Source organism: Gymnodraco acuticeps, unplaced genomic scaffold (assembly GCF_902827175.1).
Source record: "Gymnodraco acuticeps unplaced genomic scaffold, fGymAcu1.1, whole genome shotgun sequence".
In the NCBI taxonomy this organism is placed as follows: Eukaryota; Metazoa; Chordata; class Actinopteri; order Perciformes; family Bathydraconidae; genus Gymnodraco; species Gymnodraco acuticeps.
The window spans coordinates 417,492-445,182 of record NW_022990921.1 but is presented as its reverse complement, the minus strand read 5'-3'; the positions used below and the strand labels follow the sequence as shown (position 1 = coordinate 445,182).

Genomic DNA, 27,691 nt, shown 5'->3' with positions numbered 1-27,691 from the left:
TTTCAAGTAATGACAACATTTTATTTCAAAATAAAAAAAAACTTCACTGAATATTAAAAAACACATACAAACTCAAGTACAATAAAAGTCTTACAATTTCCTCACATACTCCAAATATTTACAGAGAAAAGTATTAGGAAATATTACCTCTGATATAATAAGTTGACTTATTAGCCATTTGGAAAATCCAAACAGTTGCATAATGTGTTATTAAAATTCAATATACAGTATTTACAATCATTAAGCTAGTTTAAAAACCGCAACTGCTGTATCATCCATCCTGAATATATTATGTTATTTTATCTTATATTGCATTACAATTATTATATTTATAATAAAGGAAGCAGACCAATACAGGATGGGACATTTGTTATCTTGAGAAAAAGCCATTACATTGGAAAAACGCTATACGATATCACAAGGTCTGATATCTTCAGAAACAAGGTAAATACATTGGGTTTTCAAAATAAAAATGAGCACCCCAATAATAATAATCTATCTTGATATAAAAATACAATAATGTGTCACTCAATTTTCTTTTTCTCGAGGCTTGTCTGTTACCTTTACTTGTCATATGACACACTAAACCAGAGGAACGACTACTACATCTACAAAGAAATCTGTGTTACTTCTAACCACTGTTAAAAGAAACCAGATCCCTCTTTATAATCAGAGCATTGATTTGCAGGTGACTTTGGATTTAAAAAAAGGCTTTTTTAATCAGTTACACCTCAAGACTGAAGCAGACGATCACAGAGCAGACAGGCAGTACTGCACGATAGCTGAGACGCTGATGAGGATCAGGAGGGGGATGGCCTGGAGGAGAGAGGCGGAGCTCTTTAGTCTCACCTCCACAGGTAAGTGGTCGCTCACATCCAGCGCCTGGCAGACAGAAGCAACAGAACACAGAGTTAAAAAAACAAAACACTATGGCTCTATTCCAAACCACTACACACTACCCCTCCGTTTGCGTGTTCTCGCGGAGGGTCCACCACATTAAGTGCTGTTCCAAACCAACGAGTGTGGAGGGGGAGTGGGTTATCAAGCCCTCCAACAGCGAGTCTGCATGGCACCTGACTTCACCTGCTGCACTACCTGACCGGACTCAACGCTGTTTGTGTCCGTCAGGAAACACGCTGTTAACAAACAGTTCCGTGGAAACATTCATTGAAAAACTGAGCTGAACAAGAGCTATTTAATATTTTCATACAGATGTTAACAACTTGATGGGTTACCTCGTATTTGTTCAAACTTAGGATCATTTACTCATGTCTTGTCTAGAAAACGGTAAAAGTTGTGTACATTTACATAGACTTTTGCTTTTGAGTTTTATTTTTCTTATTTTCAATCCAAGAGATGCTGATTTGAAACCATTGTTACAAAAATTATGGCATTTCCTGTTGGTGCCTGAGAGAGGGGAGTTCGTCCCAAAGCTTGCCGCTGTATTTACTCCCTCCATCTGAAAGAAGGGAGCCTCATTCAGCTGCGAGTGTGACTACAGCCGGAGTCCACTCCATCACGGAGGGGGAGTGGGTAGGGTGTGGTTTGGAATTGGACCAAAATCTCCATCCGCCTGCTACTGTGTGTTTGTTGCATTAAAACAATAAAAAATGCTGAACTGTTTGAATAAAAGGCAACATTTTAAATATAAAACGTATTTATAAAAAGTAAGATGCAAACAAGAATGACAACTATTAAGTAGTGATTTACTGTATCTCACTGATGTCATCTATAGCAGTGGTTCTCAAATGGGGGTACGCGGACCCCTAGGGGTACGTTGGAGCACTGCAGGGGGTACGTGAGATTTATTTAATGTTAATGAAAAAATATATATAAATATACCAATTTTAGGAAAAGTAACGAAGTTTGAGCAGTGTGGGTTTTATATTAATAGACTAGAGTTTCACATATTTCAAAACTCGAAGTGTAATAACTGCAGGTGCCTCCCTGTCAGAATGACAAAGATCCTCAGTGAAGCACAAGCCCATGTTTCTCACTACATTGTAAGTACGACTTATTAAAAAGATCAGTTCAATGGAACTAATGTCGTCTTAGTGTTATTGCATTGCCATGAATTTAGTGGTGGATTGTAAACATTTGAAATGTAGCATTTAAGTGTTTCTTAGTTACAAGGTTGTTTTAATAAATCAGACACTGATGGTGCAAGGCTGTACTGTACCTCTTTATATAGTCATTTTCCCCCTAACAAATAGTTTTTGCGCTGATCAGGGGGTACTTGGCTGAATTTTCTTTTCAAAGGGGGTACATTATTGAAAAAAGTTCGAGAATCACTGATCTATAGTATCTAAAGTGGCAACGGTTAGTGAATCACAATGAGATGTGTATGAGATATTTTAGTCGGAGCAGAAGTGTAGACAGACAGTAAAACATTACCATCTATCAAGCCATGCAAAATGTGTCTATATAAGTCTAAGAGAGGAAAGAGGACAGAGAGACGTACCCTGGTCTTGGAGAGTTTGAACTCTTTGACGTAGTTGAAGACTATCGCAGAGAACGGAGTGATGCCCTTCAGAAAGGGTTTCCCATATACCACGATCCTGAAAAAACACAATCAGAAAATAATATAGAATAAGTAAGCTAAAAGAAAACATTATTAAACATTCAAAAAACATCCAGAATTATAGCAAAACGTCCCTTAAATGTGCCTTTATTATCTCCCCCTTCCCCTCTCTGCTACATTGAACTTATTCTGTTTTAAAATGTAAAGCATTTTGGGCGGCATGTCTTGAAGGCAGGAAAGTTGCATTTCATATACTTTTTTATTCATTGACTCATGTTATCGATACATGTACTTTGTTTAAAATACATCCTTAGTGTAAGCCTTAAAACGAAAGCAGTTATTTTGAGAACGTTTATGTTTTTGTACTTCTTCACTTGACTGTGTCTCACACGCACATTTACTCACACACAGACCTACCTGTCATAAGCACAGTTAGTGTGCTCCCCGACGGTGGTGTCCACTTTGTCTCGGATCAGCCAGGAGAAACCGGCCCGAGTGAAGAGTCGGATGTCTTTCTTGTTCGTTCGGGTCATATAGGCACAGCTGGCATGGAAATTTCCCAGGAACATCACATTCTATACCAAACACAAACAAAATGTGATACTTAAAGAGGACATATTTTGCTCATTTTCAGGTTCATATTCATATTTAGTGTCTCTACTGTGACAGGTCTTCATGCTTTAATGTTCAGAAAGGTCTTTGTTACAAAACAAAATATTCATATCATTGTTGTAAGTTTGCTTAAGTGAGGTTGTTTGATATACAGTAGGATGTTTCATTTTATTTCACAGATATTGTCAGCTCTGTGTTGTCACCTAGTGGTGAGTGTGTTCTTCATTTCATTTAAAGGGCCCTATCATTTTCAGGTGTATATCAGTATGTAGTGTCTCTACTTTAAAGAGTCCTCTCCTGCTGATGTTCAGGTGTATATCAGTGTGTAGTGTCTCTACTTTAAAGAGTCCTCCCCTGCTGATGTTCAGGTGTATATCAGTATGTATTGTCTCTACTTTAAAGAGTCCTCTCCTGCTGATGTTCAGGTGTATATCAGTATGTAGTGTCTCTACTTTAAAGAGTCCTCTCCTGCTGATGTTCAGGTGTATATCAGTATGTATTGTCTCTACTTTAAAGAGTCCTCTCCTGCTGATGTTCAGGTGTATATCAGTATGTAGTGTCTCTACTTTAAAGAGTCCTCTCCTGCTGATGTCCAGGTGTATATCAGTATGTAGTGTCTCTACTTTAAAGAGTCCTCTCCTGCTGATGTTCAGGTGTATATCAGTATGTAGTGTCTCTACTTTAAAGAGTCCTCTCCTGCTGATGTTCAGGTGTATATCAGTATGTAGTGTCTCTACTTTAAAGAGTCCTCTCCTGCTGATGTTCAGGTGTATATCAGTGTGTAGTGTCTCTACTTTAAAGAGTCCTCCCCTGCTGATGTTCAGGTGTATATCAGTATGTATTGTCTCTACTTTAAAGAGTCCTCTCCTGCTGATGTTCAGGTGTATATCAGTATGTAGTGTCTCTACTTTAAAGAGTCCTCTCCTGCTGATGTTCAGGTGTATATCAGTATGTATTGTCTCTACTTTAAAGAGTCCTCTCCTGCTGATGTTCAGGTGTATATCAGTATGTAGTGTCTCTACTTTAAAGAGTCCTCTCCTGCTGATGTCCAGGTGTATATCAGTATGTAGTGTCTCTACTTTAAAGAGTCCTCTCCTGCTGATGTTCAGGTGTATATCAGTATGTAGTGTCTTTACTTTAAAGAGTCCTCTCCTGCTGATGTCCAGGTGTATATCAGTATGTAGTGTCTCTACTTTAAAGAGTCCTCTCCTGCTGATGTTCAGGTGTATATCAGTATGTAGTCTCTACTTTAAAGAGTCCTCTCCTGATGATGTTCAGGTGTATATCAGTATGTAGTGTCTCTACTTTAAAGAGTCCTCTCCTGCTGATGTCCAGGTGTATATCAGTATGTAGTGTCTCTACTTTAAAGAGTCCTCTCCTGCTGATGTTCAGGTGTATATCAATATGTAGTGTCTCTACTTTAAAGAGTCCTCTCTTGCTGATGTTCAGGTGTATATCAGTATGTAGTGTCTCTACATGTCTCCATGCTTTAATGTTCAAAAAGCTCTTTATTTTTCTCATACTGCCTGTGCTGCAGCACCTCTTTTCACCCTCTGTCTGAAACCAGAGCCCAGTCTGCTCTGATTGGTTAGCTGGCCGGCTCTGTTGTGATTGGTCAACCTCTTAGAGATGTCCTGCCCCTTAGCCTATCACGTACAATGTGTTGGAGCGCTAGCCAATAGGAGCACGAGTTTTCCATAGTGATGTCCGTGAGTTAGGTTCCTGATGTAAATAAAGGAGTCCAATGGAGGCGTTCCAGGCAGGGAGTTTGTGGGAGAGAAACTCCCTCCGAAGGGAACTTTATCCTTTGCAGACCATTTACATGCACACAAACCTATAGAACACACTACAGGAGAGGGAAAACCCCAAAAAGAATAACAGGGCCCCTTCAAACAAGTCCAAGTTGTTTCCAGCTTACAGCTATAGCTAACATCACATCAATGTATCTAATATATTCCAATGACTTGTATATAGACTATTCTTGCACTATTTATATTCTATTTGTATTTACCTGCACTATTTTATCTGTTGTATTGTGTTGCACTGTTGGAGGAGCCTGTGACCTAAGATTTTCATTGACATAACTACACTGTAGCTTTGCACACATGACAATAAAAGCCTTGAATCTTCATTGATGTTTACAAGCATTCTCTTCATAGTCTGACATGGTTCGATCATACAAAATCCCATCTCCTCACCGTGTTGTTCCATTTCTTGCGGACTTCCTCAAAGACGTCGTATAGTCGGTCGATCTCCTGAACAGCCTTACTGGGATCAGTGTGCAGTGGAACCAAAACAAACTTCTTGATTGCTGCAGGACAAAAACAATGGGAAGGGGAAAAGGGGATTTGAAAATATACTAAGTAATAAACAAATGTGTGATTCTGGATTCAATCCGTACATTATGATGCGAAATGTCAGTGTATTTTGCCAATGACTGCTGATTTCCTCTGTTCTTATTTCATTTTCGCTCAGTATTTTTGACTCTTCCTGAGTTTTGTTCCCCTTGAACAAAACAAACCCTATATATAAAAAAATCTATTTCACATAAAAGCATGAATCATTCAAGCTTGGAGAGTAGTCATCTCAAACTTGGACTGGATTGATATAATTATTCGTCGCAGAGGATTACAAACCTTTGAATTATATTATGAATTATTTAGTTCCACACCACGTACTAAAGCTGTCAAATAACTAGATTTGTTGGAAAACATTTTTTTTTAAGTTTCATGTCCACTGACCGGTTTTATCGCTTTGGAACTGAACGGCATACGGCGCTCTGACAAAGGCATTTTTCTTCTCGTACTGATGCTTCCCTGTCACATTCACCATGCCTGACCTTAATGTAGAAAAGAAAAGAAGAAGAAGAACAAGAAGTATGATTTGTCAGACGAGGAACAAGACTGATCTGAATCCGTTTTATCATTTTCTTTATATTTGACATATATCAGTCTCGCAGACACACTGAAAGGATCGTATAAGATGTCTTTGCATCATCTTTAAGTCAATTTCATTTGTGTAATACATCCCACCAACATGTTCCCATGGCTTGTTCACTTTCAAAAAAAAAGATGTCTTAAGGATGTCACTATAGGAGAAAGGTCGTACTCAATACCAAACATACCAATGTCTATACCAGGATAACAAACTGAATAATATAATCAATAAACGTTATTTCTTTACCATTTGCATACCGTTTTCTTTAGAAAGTCATGATGATTCCCACTCTAAAATCTATTTTCTATTATAACTGTATTTATTCAAGTTCTGCCAAATCACTTTTACAACATGTCATTAAATTCATCATTGTAAAATTAATTAATGAATTATTACTGGAAAGAGCTTGAAAAGTGCAAAACTGTCATCAGCTTACGGTAACTAGCCCTACCAAATTCAATATGGATTTGTTGGTCGCACTGAAGCAATATAAAAGCGGAAACAAGTACATTTACCAGGACATGTTGAAGCTTTAGTTTACTGTGTCCCAAACACAATTACGTCTGAAGCCCTTGCAATACTTCTACGATACCTTCGCTACTGATGAAAAACGAGTATAGACATGTTTTTTTCAAATATCGGCATCAACTTGAAACCAAACAATTGGTTCTCGTGACAAACCATGAATCTCCACCACAGATTTTGGACACATGGTTATTAACCTCAAACTTGTTACCCAAGTTAAATAGAGTAAGTAAGTTAGCATTTTACCACTTCCGATTCCTTCGACAAAAAATCATAAATCGAATCGATAGATTTATGATTCGAATTATAAAAGTAGGGTAGACATGTGGAGATTGTCCGAATGAACAAAACGTGATCCGTCTCTTCAATGTGTGTCAACCACAGACCTTATTTCGAGCTATTTTCCAAAATCCTATGGAGAAATTGCATTGGTTTATGTTGAAGGAACCGGAAGGAGTTTACTTCCGGGTTTTAGGATTTTAGGATTAGGATACACTGTGGCACTCTATAGTCAACACAATTAAGTAGATTTTTTGTTTTGCGTGGGACACAAACAAGTGTATTCAGGGTTTTTTTTTGTGATCGTTTTTTTATCCCAGAGCTTATTGTGTCACAGTCAGATCATTGATCCCACTTTAGACGATTTCTATCACACGTTCCACTTATTTCTTTGTGATGTGCTTCAGTCAAGGTTAGTAAGAGGTTGACTATGACTCAAATCTTAATATTGACAAGCTTAAGCTTCACAGCAGAAACCTTTAGAAGATTTAAAATACCTAAAGTAGAACAAATTAAGGGAAAGTGTTATATGCACTTGCTGTCATAGCTCAAAGAAATATGTATTAAAAGAACCGTTCAAAACCTTTTTCTCTGTTTCAATTAATCCAAACTTTATCCCTACCGTAATGTTTATTGTACTACCTCATTGGATTTTGGAGCATATGCTATGAACCTCTTATATTTCTATGGATCGGTTTTTAACAATGTTCCCAAATTGGGATCAATAAAGTACTTCTCCATCCATCTATCTATCCATCCATCTATCTATCCATCCATCTATCTATCTATCCATCCATCTATACATCTATCCATAGAAGTTTGTTTTTATGATATCGTTTTTTCATTTCTTCCTTTTTTTTATTGAAATCGAGGCGAAACAAGCAGTGTACAGGTGTGGTTTTAACCTGAACTTGGTCTTACCTGTAGATGAAAACATACTGCTGCATGTCGGCGGGAGAGTTTCCATGACTCTTACTGGATACCTCCTTGTATTTGTGATTTTCATACCTTGTTACAACAGAGACAAAAATAAACTATTAATGACAAAAATCAACAAAGACAGCAGTCAATATATGCACAAATGACAGGGCTCAGATTTTGGTGAGAAAGAACCAAAACCTCCATTCTGAACACAAGCCCACAGGGGTTTGGACATTTTTAATAGATGTCAACATGCTATTTGACTTTGATTGACTTAATCAAATCAATCAAAACCAATAAAAAAACTCCTAAAATCAGATAGTATTGTGCTTGTGTGTATGTGTGGACCATGCAGAACATAAACCATTTCCTACATATCCTACTATTCATTTCACATTTCAACATATTAAGAATACTCAGTTTTGCAGGCACAAAAACATATAATCTAAACAAACCAAACTCCTGATTTAAGATCAGCTGATACTGAAGGCAAGGGCAGCAACTCATGATAATATCGCTTTCACCAGCTGCTCTTCAACTCAATGGGTTAACAAGCAACACTTAGAGCAAATATTGTACTTTTTAGAAGAAGGAGAAGTTTAAAAGATTCAACTTATTGTCATTACGTAGTACAGGTACTATGTAACAAAACGGGTTCTCTGCATTTGACCCATCCTAGTGTTAGGAGCAGTGGGCTGCCATTATGTACGGCCCCCGGGGAGCAGTGTAGGGGACGGTGCCTTGCTCAGGGACACCTCGGTAGCACTTGGTCTTTCCGGGACTTGAACTGGTCACCTTCCAGTTGCCAAGCCAAGTCCCTATGGACTTCGCCACCACCGCCCGTCTATCCATCCATCTATTTTTGGATAGATGGATTTTAGCGCACAAGATAAGAATTTAAAATACAACAAAGTGTTCGATTGTTATTGGTCGCAATCTGTGAGATCTTGCAAACAAATGCTTGTAATAATGGGGAACACCAAATGTTCTAGTTGGGTCTATGAAATGCATTCAGATCCAGAAAGAAACATTTCTCCTCTTAACTTCCCACATGGTTTCAATTAAATATTCTAATACTCCATAAAGTGTGATACAATTTAGAGGCATGTGACTCCTTTGTTGATAAACCATTGGACTAAACTACATAAATGTGAAAGAGACATTTCACTGAGTTGAGTAACTGTATCTTATAACACTGCTGTACTTATACTTCAGTAGGATTTTTTTAATGCAGAACTTGTACTTTTACATCAATATATATGTTCTCTTTGTTTGACAAGAGGTTTCCCACAGATCCACACATGCACAACAACCTCGCTTTAGACGGTTTACAGTAAAATATATAGAAATCATGCTTTTTATCCCAAGTTGATTCATGGTTTATAGCCTCATAATTGTCCCAGGGAAACCAACAGACTTGCATTTGTCGATTAAAAAAGCCAATTAGCTAAAGCAATTCAATTATTCACCAACAATTTTTAGACGGATACGGACACAAAATCATAGTTCCCCGTTAGCCATCACCAGAAAGAAAGCAGCCGATTTTTAAGTAAAGCCTTGTTCCAGATATATACTTTGGGTTTAATTGGCTAATTTCAAAGGTGGAGCAAAACATTGGTGTACATACCAACCTTTATTGAAAATATACTAACTTAAATTTCAGTGAAACAAGTTTATTTTTGGATATTTTGAAGTGTGACTTGTAGTGGTTTGATAATTGACAGCCAGCGAGTTATCCTCAATATCAATACTTGGGTATTCTACTCTTACTCTTGCATTTGATGTATTTGTACTGCTATAGTTGTAATTTTCATTTACTCAAGTGAGGGACTGCGGATGGAAAGTAGCTCAAAGCTAAATCCGTTATATTTACACTTGGCACATTTCATGTTTTAAGTGTTCATTAATGTGCAATGTCCCTGCCAAATAAACGAATAAATAAATATCCACAGTATGATTTACATTTTAGATTATAATTAAATTCAAAAGTGATCTGCAAACACCAAACAATTCTTTCTAACAACTGTAACTAAACTTAATTTGCCAAGTTATAAAATAGTTGATTATTTTAAAAACCACATCATCTGACTTTCCTGTATATGGTGTCCCACATGGCTTAGTATTGGGTCCACTACTTTTTGGTCATCGTACAGCAGTCACATTTTCAAGAACGTATGATTATATATCGCCAGTGACATTGAAATCTACGTTCAGTTGACGCGGGACAAATTATGCACAATTCATCGAGCTATCAGTGTTCACAGTCCTTTTTTTGGAAATGTGCTCCTAGATGTTTTGTTATAATGGAATAAAACTGATTAAACTCCCTGGGATTTTTGACAACACAGTAACTCTAATGTCTTCGAATAAATTAAGGCAATTGTGTGAATAGTAGGTGAAGTAAAATGTATATTATAATGCTTTTTGACTGAATCAAGCCGAAAAAACATGCATCTGATTTGAATACATTCCAATTTAACCCTTTGATATAGTCAGGTGTAACACTTTATTTTGGTAAATCTACTCAGTTGACTCAACAAAAGCATACGTCGTTATGTAGGTCTGCGGCCTGTTTAGCCTAGCTTAGCACAAACACTGAAAGAAGGGGGAAACTGCTAGCCTTTCACAATCAAAATATTCAAATGTTGTATCTTGTTTGCTATCAAGCTAGTCAGGTCCTGTAGTTAGCTGGGTTTAATAGACAGAGTTATAAACAACAAGCACGGTTTTGTTCAGTTCTGCAAAGTTATCTACACTCACTGCATCAATATAAAATTATGCTGGTTTAAAACACAATGTCTCCTTTTCACATTTCTTTGAATATAATGTTTAATAAACCAAAAGTAAACCGGTGACATTCCAGGTACTTGGAAGGTGAATGTGCTAACTATTGATTTAGCTTGAGGTTTGCAGAGGTGTAAAGTAACTTAGTACATTTACTCAAGTACTGTACTTCAGCAACATTTTGAGATACTTGTACTTTACTTGAGTATGTCCATGTTATGCTACGTTGTACTTCCATTACAATTCAGAGGTAAATAGTGTACTTTTACTCCACTACATAAATGTTGTACCTTGAGTTACGATGATGATGTGAAATATAACCAAGTGTTGAATCAGACTTTAGTTCCACCTGGAGTAAATCCACCAGCTACCCTGCAGTCTACAAAGTCATTCAAACTAGCTGCACCTTTACCAGCTTTGAGAACACTTTCATGATCAATCATTATAAAACATATCATATATATTATTCTGAAATGGACCAATCTGCACAACGACTACTTTTACTGTCTTTACTTTCACTATATTTTGATGAGAATACTTTTCTACTTTTACTTAAGGAACATTTTGAATGCAGGACTTTTACTGTAACAGAGTATTCCTACACTCTGGTACTTCTACTTTAACTCAAGTACAAGATCTGAGTACTTCTACTTTTACTCAAGTTCAAGATCTGAGTACTTCTACTTTTACTCAAGTACAAGATCTGAGTACTTCTCCCGCATCTTTAGGTTTGCAGTTTGCATCATATTTGTGTTAAGCTAGGCTTGTCTGTGTCTTTGAAGCAGTTCCTTTAACCTTAAGGTTCAACAGGCACATCAATAATGCTTTAAAATCATGATTATTCAATGTGCCAGACCATATTTTTGTTGATAAACCTACAAATTCAGAGACTTTTCTTCCAGTGGAAACAGATTTAGTTGACAGTCAGCTTGTTGCAAATGTACCTTAACGTCAACTATCCAAAATAAAGTGTTAAACATAACAGGATTAGGATTAGTAATTAGATGAAGTTCTACATGCTCATAAATCCACTGTACCTTTGAGTGGCCCTGTTGGAGGCAGACAGCAGACACACAACGATCACCACGTTGATGTGGTTAAAGTTGTGTTAGTATTCCTCAATGAGTGCATTTTTCAGTCCTTCAGTTTAGTAGGTGATGTTTTGTCAACATTCAAAAATAATTACAGAGATTTTTACATTTGATGCTGTACTGTATGCGAAATCACTTTTAACAGCTTTTGTCGTGAATAGAGAAACAATTTATTATATAACACAATATTTTGTGCTTTCATCTGTTCTCTGAACCTTGACTTTTTCTTGAGTTGAAATAAAATATATTACTCAATGCACATTAGTCTAATTTCTCTCAAATCGTGTGCGGAAATTTCAAATCTGTTGCCCTGGTCATGTGAAATGTTAATGTTTAAATAATCCGTTCATCTGTTTAACTCTGAACTAGAGTTTAGTAACAATTAATAAAAAAAAATAAACATGAATCCTTATAAAAGTGTGTAATCATAAGGCGCTTTCACACCAAGGGTCTTTCTCAATGTCGAGGAAAGCTGCTCCAGAGCCACTATTTCAAGGATACTACGTCATTGAGTCCCGCCGAAGGACTGTTCCAATGTCCAGCATACTTGGAATTCTACTGAGGCCGTGGTACTGCGTTGCGGGAAATTTCGAGGATGCACATGTGTAGACTCCGCGGTCTTAAAATCTCCACAATGCTTTGCGCTTGGACCCATTTCCAAATCTTTGGCGGAAATCACGCTCCATTTAAGGCGGGGCCTCGCATATGACGTACACCTCTTAGCCTGTTCCACAATTCTTCATTTTCCGAGGCTATAGGCTGCTTGCCTCGCTTCTGAAGCAACTGACTCGGAGGTACATGTGCTACCAAGCAAGCCTCCTCGACATTGAGAAACACCCCAAGTAATTTTCCCAGGAATAGTTCCCGGAACTTAGTTACCCGGAAATCTTTAGTTCCGGAACTATCCAGTAGATCGCGTTCACACCGGAACAAGTCCCTGAGGGAAGATTACGCAAAGGAAGCCGCTGACGTCACTTCTTATTCTTCTTCTGCTTTGGGTTTACTGGCAGGCAGCAAACAACTTCACGGCGTATACTGCCACCCGAAGTCCCCGGAGTTGGGGACTTCAGTAGAAGCTGCTGGGAAGACTCCTAGCAGCTTCTACTGAAGCCTTTCGAGTAAATCGCCAGAAGCGCCGACACCTCCTCATCACTCCACCGCTCCCATGTTTTATTTTTTGTTGCCATAAGTTAGTCTCTCTCCATTGGTGCGCTGGGCTAATGCTAATAATGCTAATGCGAGCAAATAAAATGGCGGCTTCACGAAACTTTTCTGAGTTTTAGCGGCCGTGGTTTGCAATCCGCCCAGCCAATCAGAAATTGGAACCTTTTCCTCCCCAGGAAAGTACCACCTCTCTAGCGGGGACTGAAAAGGGGCGAAAAGGTTCCCGAACGCAAAATCTCAGGAACTATCGGAACTATTCCTGGGAAAAGTACTCCGGTGTGAAAGCGCCTATAGAAACTGCTACTGACCAACAAATGGGATATTTCAAAACCTGACATCCAAATCGTGTTGTCAATTATAGTTTATAAGTGTATAAAATATCAGTAAATCATTGAGTCATTAAAACATGTAATACAAGGTGCTTTATGACTTAATTTGCCACTGCCTCTAGCAAGTGTTTTTTGTTGCTTGTTGCTAGTAAAAATTAGGCAATATTTCACAGACAAAATAAAAACGTTAAGGCTTTGTGCTCCTTCCTACAAACTAGAGAGTGAAGCACAGTGACCTGCTTCACTAATATTCTCCTTACCTGTTTACAGAAATTAGAAGCTTTTGAATGGCTTTACCATCAGGATCCTTCACCCCCTGCAGGAGACAGATATCACAGCGAGCCACAACCTGCAGACAGAAATACACATACAATTTAAAACATTAGACCACAGGTTATGCATTAGTTCAGTAAAAAGGTCCATGAGATTTGAAAGTACCTGTATTTACTGTAGCTCATACATCACAGATAATATTTAATCATTGTTTTAGTTAATAAAATATGTATTGTGCCAGTTTATTTTGACAGCATGGTAATGATGTAATAGAGCAGGACTTAAAATCAATAATATGGCAAACATTGGGAACAGGATGTTTCAGCTTTTCAGAAAATGGTGTGTGTGCCTCTGTGTGTGTGTGTGTGTGTGTGTGTGTGTGTGTGTGTGTGTGTGTGTGTGTGTGTGTGTGTGTGTGTCTATCTGTCTGTCTGTCTGTGCATGTGGCCTAGCATTACTATCCTTGTGGGGACCTAAATCTGTTTACATAGTCATGTGTGGGGACTCGCCTCCCTTATGGGGACATAATGGAATCATTAATTTTAGGGTGAAGACTTGGTTAGGGTTAGGTTATAGAAGAGCATCGGGCTCTGGAGGAGCCCTGCGTGGTGCACTGGCTCTTGGTAGGTTAGGGTTAGGCATATGTTGGTTATGGTTAAAGTTAGGATAAGACTCCAGGAAATGCATGTAAGTCAATGTAATGTCCCCTGAAGTGATGTATACATGGTGTGTGTGTGTGTGTGTGTCAGGGTTTCCGTTAGCCGGTAATTACCGGTTTTTAGCTGGTAACATTTATTAAAAACCGGTCAATTCAAAACCTGCCGGTCAAAATGTCTGGTAATAATTAGGGAGGCTCCGATAGATCGGCCGCCGGTCATTATCGGCCGATATTCACTCTTAATAGTTTGATCGGTATTCTCTATAAAGGACGATCAGGAGAGCTGGATCTGATCGATATGGACATAAACGCGAGTGAAATATAACCGGACACGAGAGAGAGATCAGATCAGCTGCTGAGTCTGACAGAGACACGCAGCTCTGCATAATCACCTGAAGCCCCGCCCTCTGTTTAGCGAGCTGCATGAGAAACTGAAGGGCTGTCAGAGAGAGAGGGAGGGAGAGGGGAAAAGAGAGCATCCGTTTCTCTCGTGTTATTATTCAAAGTTGATGTAAACTTTTGAATAATGTACTTCATCTACTACAAGTAGTTTGTTTGAATGTAATAATTATGTTGTTTGTTGTTTGTGGAATCATTTATTGGAAAATTAATCTGAATTTTTCGATCTGTTACGATTATAAACTGAAGCAATATAAAAACGAGCCCCATTAACTGAGTTTTAAACATCAGCATATCTGCTCCGGTAATTACCTACTAACGGAAACTCTGCTACACAACTCTTATTATTATTAGTGAAATATGACCGGTAAGTTTCAAATTTGTCCGATAAAATTAATTCTGCCCGGACATTTGACCGGCGAGAAAAAATCCTAGCGGAAACCCTGGTGTGTGTGTGTGTCCTACCCGTGTCAGAGTGTGTAGAACACTTCTTTGTGATGCTTTGGCCAAGTTGAAGTTGTCCACATTGTAGGCACAGATCCTGAATCCTGAATCTCCGTCCACCAGCAGGGAGAGGAGCAAGAGAAGGAGAGGAAGGGGAAGGAAGCGCCACCTCATGGTCAGACTGGGGAGGGAAAACAACACATAATCTCATTGATGTGAGGATAAAATAAAACAATGAAATAAGGTATGCTGAGTTTTGTCTTTTTGTTTAGCTATATGAAGTCATAAAGTTGATCTGAAATCAGGCTCAAACAACAGAGGGTGTCGTATGCAGTGTAGATTGTAAAGCCCCTTTAGGCAAAATGGTCAGTTATGATATTGATATGATACTTTTATGCAAATGTCCCCTCTGTGGGACTAATAAAGGTATTCTGATTCTGATTATTGTTAGATTGAGTATGTCATTTTTATTGCATCACCGTAGCTTCCTTGGCAACAACAACCAAAGACAGTGGCACTGGTCTCCTGCTCTCTCCCAAATGGAGCTTTTCCCTCTTCAAGCTACCTAACTTCACTCCTTCCACCTTTGAATTCCATGCCGTCACAGTAACCCATCCTATACAATTAACCATTGTTGTTCTCTACCATCCACCAGGCGCCTTGGGGGACTTATTGGAGGAATTAGATCATCTCCTCTCACACATCCCTGAAACTGGCCCTCCCGCTGTACTTCAAGGAGACTTCAACCTCCAGACAGGGAAGATATCTGAACTAACATCTCTTTTAACCGCCTTTGCTTTCTCACTGTCTCCGTCCCCACCGACTCATACAGCTGGCAATGTCCTTGATCTCATATTCTCAAGGAACTGCTCTACTTCTAACCTCTCTGTAAACCCGCTCCACACATCCGATCACTTCTTCATTTCATTCTCTCTACCCCTTTCCAAACATAACAAACTAATCTCTTCTCATCCTGCACCTGTCCGCCGTAACCTTCGTTCCCTCTCCCCCTCTACCTTTGCCTCATCGGTGCTCTCAGCCCTCCCTTCCTCTGACTCGTTCCAACTTCTGCCTCCAAACTCTGCTGCAGAAACTCTCCTCTCTACTCTCTCATCCTCTCTGGACTCTCTCTATCCTCTCACATCTCGGCAGGCTTGTCAGTCCCCTCCTGCTCCATGGCTAAATGACGCACTGCGGGCTAATAGAACCATCCTTCAGGCAGCAGAGCGGAAACGGTGGAAATCCAAACACCATGACGACCTCCTAACCTATCAGGCTCTCCTCTCCTCTTTCTCAGGCAAAAAGCACTTTCTTTCAAGATAAGATCCAATCTTCCTATTCCAATCCCAAAAAACTATTTTCCATCTTCTCCTCCCTCCTTGAACCCCCCAAAGCCCCCTCCCCCTCCTCCCTTCTGTCAAGCGACTTTGTTAACCACTTTGAAAAAAAGGCTGATGATATTCGCTCTTATTTTTCTAACTCACCGCTGGGTCACCAAACCCACCGCTCACCCACACACTGACCTCCACACACTGACCTCCTTTTCCCCTCTCTCTCCATGTGAGGTTCTTACCCTCATTACCTCTTCCCGCCCTACCATCTGTCCTCTGGACCCTATCCCCTCAAACCTCCTTCAGACTATCGCTCCTGATATTCTACCGTTTCTCACCCATTTCATCAACACTTCTAGTCACTTTCCAAACAGTCTTAAGGAGGCAAAAGTAAACCCTCTTCTAAAGAAACCCACTCTCAACCTGTCTGATATAAACTACAGGCCTGTCTCTCTCCTCCCGTTCCTGTCTAAAACAACTCTCCTGTTATCTCCATCAGAACAACCTTCTGGATCCGCACCAGTCTGGTTTCAAGGCAGGTCACTCAACAGAAACTTCCCTCCTTGCCGTCTCTGAGGAACTGCACACGGCTAAAGCAGCCTCCCTCTCCTCTGTCATCATCCTTTTGGACCCGTCTGCTGCATTCGACACGGTGAACCATCAGATCCTCCTTCGCACTCTCCAAGAACTTGGAGTTTCAGGCTCTGCACTTTCCCTCCTCACCTCATACCTCAAAGACCGCACCTACAGGGTAACTTGGAGAGGGTCCGAGTCCGACCCTTGTCAATTAACTACAGGGGTCCCTCAGGGCTCTGTTCTTGGTCCCCTCCTCTTCTCCTTGTACACAAACTTGCTCGGATCAGTCATTAGCCCGCATGGTTTTTCATACCACTGCTACGCTGACGACACCCAATTAATTCTGTCCTTTCCCCGCTCAGAGACCCAGGTCATCGCACGCATCTCTGCTTGTCTAGCTGACATCTCTCAGTGGATGTCTGCTCACCACCTCAAGCTAAACCTTGACAAGACTGAACTACTTTTCCTTCCGGGAAAAGATTGTCCCACTCTTGACCTAACAATCAACATGGGCCCCTCTGTTGTTTCCCCGACTCAGACTGCAAGGAATCTGGGTGTGACCCTAGATAACAACCTGTCCTACACTGCAAACATCGCTGCTACAACCCGCTGCTGCAGATACACGCTTTACAACATCAGGAGGATACGTCCCCAGCTGACCCAGAAAGCGACGCAGGTTCTGGTCCAGGCTCTCGTCATCTCACGCCTAGACTACTGCAACTCCCTCCTGGCTGGTCTACCTGCATGTGCCATCCGACCTCTGCAGCTCATCCAGAATGCAGCGGATCGTCTGGTCTTCAACCTTCCTAAATTCTCCCACACCACTCCGCTCCTCCGCTCCCTTCACTGGCTTCCAGTAACTGCTAGAATCCACTTCAAGACAATGGTACTTGCGTACCATGCTGTGAATGGATCTGGCCCTTCCTACATCCAGGACATGGTTAAACTGTACACCCCAGCACGTGCACTCTGCATCAGCCAAACAACTAGCTCGCTGCACCCGCACTGCGAGGGGGACCCAAATTCCCATCAGCAAAAACACGTGGGTTTGCTATCCTGGCTCCAAAATGGTGGAATGAGCTCCCCATTGAAATCAGAACAGCAGATAGCTTACACATCTTCCGGGGGAGACTGAAAACTCATCTCTTTCGACTCCACTTCGATCGATAGAATTACTAACAAAGAATTGCTAACAAAGCACTTATATACTAATAAAGGACTGGCTTATCTAAAGCCAGTTGAGTAGCACTTGAAATATTTTGGCTCTATGAAACCTGATGTACTTATATGATTCTGTTTTCTTCAAGGTTGTATCTTGTTGGTCGAATGCACTTATTGTAAGTCGCTTTGGATAAAAGCGTCAGCTAAATGCAATGTAATGTAAAAAAAGACAAATATTAAAGACACAAAATAAGGAAACAGACATTTGAAAAACATCACAATCACTGAAGAGAAAAACCTTAATTTGAGGATTGATTGGTGTGCCAAAGAGTGCTTCAGTCTAAATGTACAACATCGTGGGACCTTTCATTTATAGTCACTGTTGTTGGCCAGCTTCAATATGTTATGGAGGCTAAGTCATAGGCCGTTTCTCAATCTTGAGGATACTGGCTCCCAAGCCAATATTTCAAGGATGCTACGTCATCAAGTGGCGCAGCAGGACCGTTCCAATGTCCAGCATACTTGGAATTCCACCGAGGCCGCGTCCTTGGTTTGGGGGAAATTTCGAGGCTTCACATGGGTAGACTTTGCTTCCTTAAAATCCCCACAATGCTTTGCGCACGGACCAATTTCAAAAACCCTTGCAGAGAATTGCTGAACCGACGCAGCACACATTTAACACTAGAACTGCCAACGGGGTCAATTTCACCCAGAGCTGTTTTTTATTGTATGTAACTTTTTTTCAATAACATATTAAAGTCTCCCAGTCGGTGACTTTTCCTGAAAGTGTGTTATGTAGCACCCTATGTTGTTAAAAATTGTCAATATGAAGTCAGATTGAAGAAATCGGCAAAAGAAGTCATTTATACCTATTTCCGCCAAGCGAATTGACCCCACCCCTTTTCGCGCTATTGATTTTGCGTGTAAACAAACATGACGTGTTGCTATAGCAACGCCTTTTGTCTACTGCAGTTCCTTATATATTGAGAGATAGATTGAGAGAGAGAGAGAGATAGATTGATAGCGACAGACTGTAGTGAAGGAGCGCGCTCCCGCTCACGGGAGACTGCTTGCGCTGTACTCCGCAGCAAACAGCTGTTTGCTTTTCACCCAACAACGACAACCGCCTCACGAAACCCTATGTTGTAGCGTTAATAAACGAAACAATTTAACAAAATTGCTTGTCAAAATACCAATACCACAGGACCATCTTTCTTTTTAAAGCAATACTTTTACTTTGAAAATCAATGCATTCTAATGCTGGGTCAGTTTGACCCTGGTGGCGGTTTTAGGTATAAATAAATCTCTGGCGGTTCTAGTGTTACATATAAGTATGTAGTGGCGTAGAACATGTGTTGGTAAATATGTTACTTTGTTACATTTGTTATCACCAAAAAGGTGTTCCGTGAAAGTAAAGCTAGTTCATAATTAGATAGACATCGTGAGGTATTTATTTTCGGTACAGTTTATGTTGAAACCGTTAGAGAGAGTGGCACACTTGTTAGCCTGTTCCATTCTTCTTCGTTTTCCGAAGCCGTGGATTGGAAGCATACTTGCTTTGTTTCTGAAGGAAGTGACTTGGAAGTACGCGACTACCAAGCCAGCATCCTCAAGATTGAGAAACAGCCATAGAGTCTCTCAAAAAGTTGACCTACAATCTTCGAGCAGATTTACAACTGAGTTTTGACTTTAAAAGCGGTACACAAACACTTAGTTTTGCATTACTGTAGAACACAGAGTCCCAGATGTAAAAAAACAGAAGAAGAAAAAGAAGACCTATGCTGGACAAAATGTGCTACATAAATAAACCTGAATGTCTATAGAAAGTTATCAGTGAGACAACGTTTTTTTAATGCCAGGTCGGAATCAATGAAGTAAAAATAAAATTGATAAATAACAACAAATAAATACCATACATTTGCTATTGTACACCTACCCACAAACAATATTGGCATAATGTAAAATGATTGTGTCAGGTGGGGCAAGGGTAGAAATGATAGCAGTTATGAATTACTTTGCCTGTTCTCATTTAACTTATGCACACACCAATGTTCTAACATTTCTTATTATCAGACATGCTGGCCTCCATTTTGATTTCTTGAATATTTATGAAAAAACGTCAATAACAGAGACAACAGTAGAAGACTGTATGGTTTCTATATTTGAATATAATGTGTTTTTCTTAATATAAATAAAACCTAAAACAAATGAAAAATTGCAGATGTAGATGCACAATTTATATTTCTTCTTGCTAACCTGAACTCCTTGAGCTGTCATTTAAACCGGTTTACTATCGCAATTACATCGATTTGACAAATGACAAATTATAAAAAAGGAATTTAAGTGGAGGGGCCTTGATTATATATATTGTTTTTTTTTTACAGAAATTAAACTATATATAGCCATGCACATCACAGTGAAGTGAAACCAAATGTGACAGTGCGGTGAGACAGCGACTCTTCCCTTGACTCTTCCCTCTTTTACACAAAGAGGAAGCAGCGTGTGGGTGGAAAAGCACTTTTAAACTGTGAGAAAGAAATGTCAAAAGAAATGAAAGAAACAATGAACAACATGACTGCAGGAGAGTTTTCCCAACCAAGAAACACAGCAGGAATGTTGGTGAACTTTGGCAGCATTTCTCATTTCCACAGTAGAAACTGAGTGTAAATATGTGACAGGTTTAGTGGTTAAACTGGTCTGAAGGAGGAGTGAGAGCCTGTTCAGACCTGAGGCGGGGGGGCGACAGTCACCTGCTAATCTCCTATTTATATATGTTTGTATTGGCAGCTACAAAGACAGATAACTAAATACTGTTAATTATTATTACATCCACACTGAGCTTAGACAGGGAGTCTCATGCATCTTCATATCTCAATACATTAGTATCCATGTGAGCTTGAAGCCGTTTGGTTTGTATCACATGATGCATCATCTCAACATCATTGTAAATCATAGCTTGCTATTAAATCAATAAATACAATAATTGTCAACCAAGGTCTCTTTTAAAAAGGGTAAAGGGGATTTACACATGCAGTGAAATCAGATGGAAGAGTTTGGAGAACTGAAATCAAAGTGTTTTTGTCATTTGATGTGAAGTGCATACTGCATTAAACCCACTGTTGTAGATAAAACCCCACATTTTAAATCACACGAATACGCATTTAAAAAGGGAAGAGGCCCAGCTGTGTCAGATCTTTAAGCACCACACATAAAGTTATGCATCGAAACAGTCTATTCTGAATTCAGTGCACTTACTCTTTGCAGTCAGGTAAGTCACAGGCATCCATCAGACGTCTGTGCAGAACTTAAAGACGTGAGGAAACAACAACCATCGCTGTTTTTATTGTTGACACCTGAAGCTCACACTGATCTTCGTCTTACTGTTGTCCTGCTGTTATCTACACAAACAGGGAGGTGACAGACAGCACACGTTTTCCTGCAGACTACAGCATTAAACAACAACCCTACACTAATGCTGAATGAATGCTGATCCGACACAGTTTGGCCTCTCTCCTGCAACTGCCTATTCACTATGTCAAGTCATAGAGAAAAGATGTTACTGTGAGTTTACGGCATTAAGCACTTCCTCTGTAAACATTGGGATTTCAGTGAGAAGTGCAAAAACAACTCTAAATCCTCCTTCTGATCTCAGTGTGCATCTGTTAGTCTCTCTTAAATTACATTATTAACCTTCAGTCTATCTGTGAGAACTTGCATCCACCAATTCCACAAATAAAGTAATATTATTAAACAGAACAAACAAAAATTAAAAAGCAATTGCAGTCTGTGGTGGAATGGTTGGATTTCTATTTAGTAGTAAACAGTTGTTTAATCCGTCCATAGTGAGTCAGTTGTGACTGTTGCAGCCCCTCCCAGGAGGTGGTGGGACCAGAAGAGCAGCTTCTGCACAAACACTCCCTACACACACACACACACACACACACACACACACACACACACACACACACACACACACACACACACACACACACACACACACACACACACACACACACACACACACACACACACACACACACACACACACACACACACACACACACACACACACACACACACCACACACACACACACACACACACACACACACACACACACACACACACACACACACACACACACACACACACACCACACACCACACACACACACACACACACACACACCACACACACCACACACACACACACACACACACACACACACACACACCACACACACACACACACACACACCACACACACCCACACACACACACACACACACACACACACACACACAAAATATTGTCAGTCTTTTATAAAATCTGTGAGTGTGTTGTGTCACAAGTCAAAGGCAACTTCATTGTCAATCTTCCAGTTTGTGTGTGTACAGACAGAGAGATCGAAATACTGTTTCCCACGATCCCGTATAAAACCTTTGTGCAAATAAGTATATATATATATATATATATATATATATATATATATATATATACACACACTTTTGATTTTATAAAGACTGTGACAATATTTTGTGTGCAAATTTCAGAAATGTGTCTTTGATTGCATGTGCAATCTGATATTAAAAAGTTCCCCTATTCTACTGTTTTTCATCAATATATCACAGGTCTCAGATATATCCAGAACCTGTCTCTGATTGGCTGAAATACCAAACAGATCATTGCAGCATTACCCATAATCCCCTCTGTTTCAGCCCTGTTTCCAAAGTGCTGATTCTTTGTCTGTTACTTTAGATGAAAATAAGGAGCCCCTCCCCACGCCCCTTTGAGAGAGATTTGGTTACAAAGAACACATTGGTGCTCTTGTACCTCATTCACACCAACGCAACTCTGGTTCAAGCTCCGTGCTAGAGCTTTTCAGGTTCAGAACCGGTTCTTCGGTTTAGCTCCGGCTCTTTCCACACTGCCCAGAGTCCGACTGGTGCTGCGTCATTGCGTCATCGTTTGCGTCATGACGTAACCGTTTGCGTGCCTGCTTCATAAAGCCCAACCGCTCGGAAACCCCCCCACAGCTGACACCGACAACAACAACAATGGCCGATTGTGCTCCAGCTTCCTCTGTGCCTATTCGGAAGACCAGATTCCCAGTAGGTAGCTGGTCTCTTCAGTGGACCACTGCTGCTTGTTAAGTTTCTCCATCGTTGTGTACAAACTGGATAAAAAAGCGGTGCTTTTGCTCTAGCCGGACCATTTTTTGGTGCTCGAAATGAACCGGATTCCGGAGCTAAGAGGCTGCTCCGCTGCGGTGTGAACAGGAAAACCCGGTGCTTCCGAACCGGCCCTGAAACATTGTTGGTGTGAATGAGGTATAGGAGGAGATTCAGGTGATAAGGGGGGGGGGGGGGGTACCTTGGTTGGTGATTGGCTAATGGCTACACAAGCCAAAAAATCGTTATGACATCATAAAGTGGCCAAAATCTGATCAGCTCATTTTCAGACAGGTTTTTATAGAAATGGATCAAAAAGAGAGAGAATCTTTGTTCCTGAAACTTTCAGAGTCTCTTTCCACAGAGGGGACATATGTTGATGTAGAAGAGACATGAAGAAGAGGGGACACATGTTGATGTAGAAGAGACATGAAGAAGAGGGGACACATGTTGATGTAGAAGAGACATGAAGAAGAGGGGACACATGTTGATGTAGAAGAGACATGGAGAAGAGGGGACACATGTTGATGTAGAAGAGACATGGAGAAGAGGGGACACATGTTGATGTAGAAGAGACATGAAGAAGAGGGGACACATGTTGATGTAGAAGAGACATGAAGAAGAGGGGACACATGTTGATGTAGAAGAGACATGGAGAAGAGGGGACACATGTTGATGTAGAAGAGACATGAAGAAGAGGGGACACATGTTGATGTAGAAGAGACATGAAGAAGAGGGGACACATGTTGATGTAGAAGAGACATGGAAAAGTGGATTTTGCATAATAGGTGACCTTTTAAAGAAAATATATATTTTACATTTATATTAAATCTAATATTCCATTCCTCACACACTTAATGTATATATTATATCCTGCTTTATATTTTGTTACTGTAAATTTGAATGTCAACATGTATATGTTCTACTTTGTTAATGCTATTGTATTTCTATTTGAGATGTTTACATTTTGGAATGTTTATTTCTAGTCTTTTATTTTCTCTAATGTACGATGCCTTGTCTTTTTATGCTGCAACGCGAACATTTCCCAAAATGGGATCAATAAAGTACTTCTTATGTTATCTTATCTTAATCTTGGGATTGCTGTTAGCAATGAAAGGTGCTTTATAAAATCGAATTTATTATTATTATTATTATTATTATTATTATTATCTTATAAAACACATGCTATCACACCTAGACACAGTTTTATATATTAACATTAAACAACGATTACAGCTAGATTAAATGGAGCACCATGTACTCGTAGACTAGTTAGGGTTGAATCAATTTAAATGTCAATCAAAAACAAATTGATATTTAAAAAAAATTATAATTGTGATGATTTTATTTTTAGTTGCCCAGTTTTATTACCTTATACTAATAAAATAAATCCAACAGTTTAACTTATATATTTATTTGAAGCAAAAATGCAGGACCAACACAACTGCACGCATCAATAACAATAATTTAAATATAATTAAGACAATACATCTAGTAAGTCATTTTGGATAATGTGGTTTGTGGTGTTATTCAATTCAATTTAGAGTCAATATATTGATTTAGTAGATCAATAGAAGAACAATCGGCACCTAATATTGATAATGAATGAATAGTTGTTTGTGTACAGAAAGGTGGAAAATGCCATTTAAACCTCTGTAGGAGATGTCCTTATTTTCTCACTTTCATATCACATTGCATTTAATATCTTTGTGTTTCTGACAGAAGACATCTCTGAAAGACTCGACCTTGGACTTTCAGAAACAAGGAGGGACATTTTCACTATTTTATAACATTTTAAAACCATACAATGAATCTAGAATATAATCATTTCATTTGTTGCAACACAGATGAAATGATGCGTGTAAACTGTTGAGGCAAAACAGGTAATATGATATCACTATCACTGCTCGAGCAACCTGACATCCTGTCAACAATGAGCTCTCAGATGTTTCAGATCACAGAACAAACAAACAACAATGACGGAGGAACATTTCAAAAGAAGCTAAGCAACAAAAACACGTTTCCCCTTTTTGGTTTCCCGATCTCCTGATTTGTGTTTTAAGAATAAGACACAAAAAGGGGAATGTATGTACATGTAGGCCAAAGGCAAACCCTAATGTTCAAAGGAAGCATTAAGACAGGGGTGTCCAAACTACGGCTCGGGGCCCAAATGCGGCCCGCGGACCATTTTGAATCGGCCGTCAGCAAATAAAAAAAGTATAATGTAATACGGTCCACAAATGAAACTTGTCTTATATTGCACTTCTTCAGTATACATGTAAGAATATATTACAAAGTAGTATTCACGTGGTAATAAGACCACTTCTCAAATAAATTCAGTCAATTGGAATTCAGTTGGAAACATCTTCTAACATATCTTATGGCGCGTTTCCACTGCAGCGGGTAGCCCCGTTTAAGCGTCCTTAACCGTCCTCAAGCGGCCAGGCCGGTTTTTGGTGGCGTTTCCATATAGCCTAGTACCGGCCAGCGGGTACTTTTTCCCTCTTTTTCCGGCCTCATAAAATCGTGGTTCCCTCAGACCAGGGCCAGGGCTGAACTAGTGACGTCAACACTCTCGACTGCTGATTGGTCAGAGAGAATCGTCACAAGATTGCGCGCGAGTTCATCCCTAGCGTCGCATATATATCTAGAAGCAAGCTTGCAGCATTTTTATACACAGCATTTTGTAAACGGAAGAGCTACAAAAATGGCTACTTCTAAGAAAAGCACACCGTGGTCGACCGAGGAGGTGACGACGTTCCTTCATCTCATTGGGGATGATAAAATCCAGCGGGAGCTCGACGGAACAACTCGAAATGTGAAGCCGATTGCCCCGCCTACACTGCGTTGCTAGCCCAGGTCCTAAACTGTAATGGAAATGCGCCACGGCCTGGGCCGGCCAGCGAGGCAGCCCGAGGCCAGAGCGAGGACGCTTAGGGACGCTTAAACGGGGCTACCCCGCTGCAGTGGAAACGCACCATTAGTTGATAAGACAAAAGCCCAATGACTTATTTACAAGCTTGAAATACACCCTTCCTATTTCTCCTGATTATAATCAATCTGAGCTTCTGTGTTAAGGGATGAGCTGCCAACACTCACAAGCATCATTTACCTACATGTGATTGATTTTGCTGACTTATACCTGAACTTATGAGGCGATATACCTCTAGTGAGTGGCCCAGCCCTTCGTATATTTTTCTGTATGAGGCCCTCCGTGAAAAGAGTTTGGACACCACTGGGTTAAGAGAACGAGGGTAGGAGGGGGCAGGGCCAGCTCAGTTAAAAACATGCGGCTGTGCTGGAAAGTCAACACGATTTTTTATAAAACCCCATCAAATTGAAAATATACACCCTGTTTGAGCAGGAAACACAGAAGTAGGCTTCAAAGAGCAGATTTACTGAGGCTTGAAGCCTTTTCACTAAGTAGAGTTTTGAACTATGTGAGCCGGTCACCAATTAACATGGGAACTAGTTAATCTTTAACACCATTTGACTTTAAAAATCAAACAGTCGATTTAGCGTATTTAAACATTGAGCCTATGACATTAGGCTTTACAGGCCCTTTTGTAGCTTCAAAATAAGATATTTTCCAAACTCTACAACAGTCAAATGAAACCTCATATTGAATGTCCAAATATGGTTTAAACCCATAAAACGTTGCAGCTCAATATACAAGTCAACAGAAAATCACCGGCTATTTTGATGGATTTAAAAAATAAAAATATTCTCAAACTCATTAGTTTCCTAATTCAGATGATTTGCTGCTTTTTCCATGTGATGATTAACTTTAAATATTTAGATTTTGAAATGTTGATCAGACAAAGGAAGCAGTTTTAATGCATCCCTTTGGGCTACAGGAAATAGTGATGCACTTTTACATGTGTGACATTTTACAGACCAAACTGTCAATCAGTTAACAGAGTAAACAATCTGAAGAATAGAAGATGGATTTAATCGTTAGCTGCAACTTCACATAACTTTATTTAAAAGTTTAGTTTGCCCATATACAACATATGTAAGGCTACATTTGGAAGAAAGGTGTAAATAATTGCACAATATCTATAATAAAACTAAATCATAAGACATTCATTTTGACTTTCGCATTTTCCTAAAAAGAACGTTTAAAGTTTATGATGAAGAATGTATTTGTGATAATGTAAAAACATTGTTGAACATATCAACATTTAAATAAAAGTAGAGTTTACAGGTGAAATAAGCAATGAAAACACACATACAAATAAATAGTCAAATGTAAGACGGCTAAAACAAACACACCTTAATCAGGGTCACACGCACACACACTTCTGGCTTCAAACCCAACAAGTTTCACCTTCTCTCACAGTCATTCTCACACACACTCACACAGATCAGCACCAGCAGCTGGTACTGGTTCAGGATCAGTTTAAGGTTCTGGTGCTGATGGGCTTCTTACCTGTTCAGGTGACCGTGGTTTCTTTCTGCTGAAACTGCTGCGTTTCCTGCTGCTTCTCCTGCTCGGTGGAGGATCTTCACCTGCT

The 27,691-nt window shown here is 39.7% G+C and overlaps 1 protein-coding gene across 5 annotated transcripts; it reads right to left on the bottom strand.

Moving 5' to 3' along the window:
* On the bottom strand, positions 1-27,691 carry LOC117558062 (deoxyribonuclease-1-like 2). Of its 5 annotated transcripts, none has more exons than XM_034234025.1 (10): positions 27,607-27,691; positions 14,959-15,118; positions 13,424-13,512; positions 11,617-11,628; positions 7,796-7,882; positions 5,875-5,972; positions 5,332-5,444; positions 2,939-3,096; positions 2,462-2,558; positions 1-882 (listed from the first exon to the last, which is right to left on the bottom strand). In XM_034234025.1, exons 2-10 carry the CDS (start codon positions 15,109-15,111, stop codon positions 751-753), a joined length of 939 nt encoding a protein of 312 aa, XP_034089916.1. In that variant the 5' UTR covers positions 15,112-15,118; positions 27,607-27,691; the 3' UTR covers positions 1-750. The 5 variants fall into 5 exon arrangements, with proteins under 5 accessions (XP_034089916.1, XP_034089917.1, XP_034089914.1 ...); XM_034234026.1 differs by lacking the exon at positions 27,607-27,691 and adding an exon at positions 21,696-21,923; XM_034234023.1 differs by lacking the exon at positions 27,607-27,691 and adding an exon at positions 21,261-21,644.

Excerpts from the sequence above, each read along its gene's own strand:
- LOC117558062 (XM_034234023.1), bottom strand. The coding sequence starts at position 21,292 with ATGGATGCCTGTGACTTACCTGACTGCAAAGA. Across the intron at positions 15,119-21,260 it reads GACTTACCTGACTGCAAAGA|TCTGACCATGAGGTGGCGCT; the intron begins GTAAGTGCACTG and ends TTCCCTCCCCAG. Across the intron at positions 5,445-5,874 it reads GTTCCAAAGCGATAAAACCG|CAATCAAGAAGTTTGTTTTG; the intron begins GTCAGTGGACAT and ends TTTGTCCTGCAG.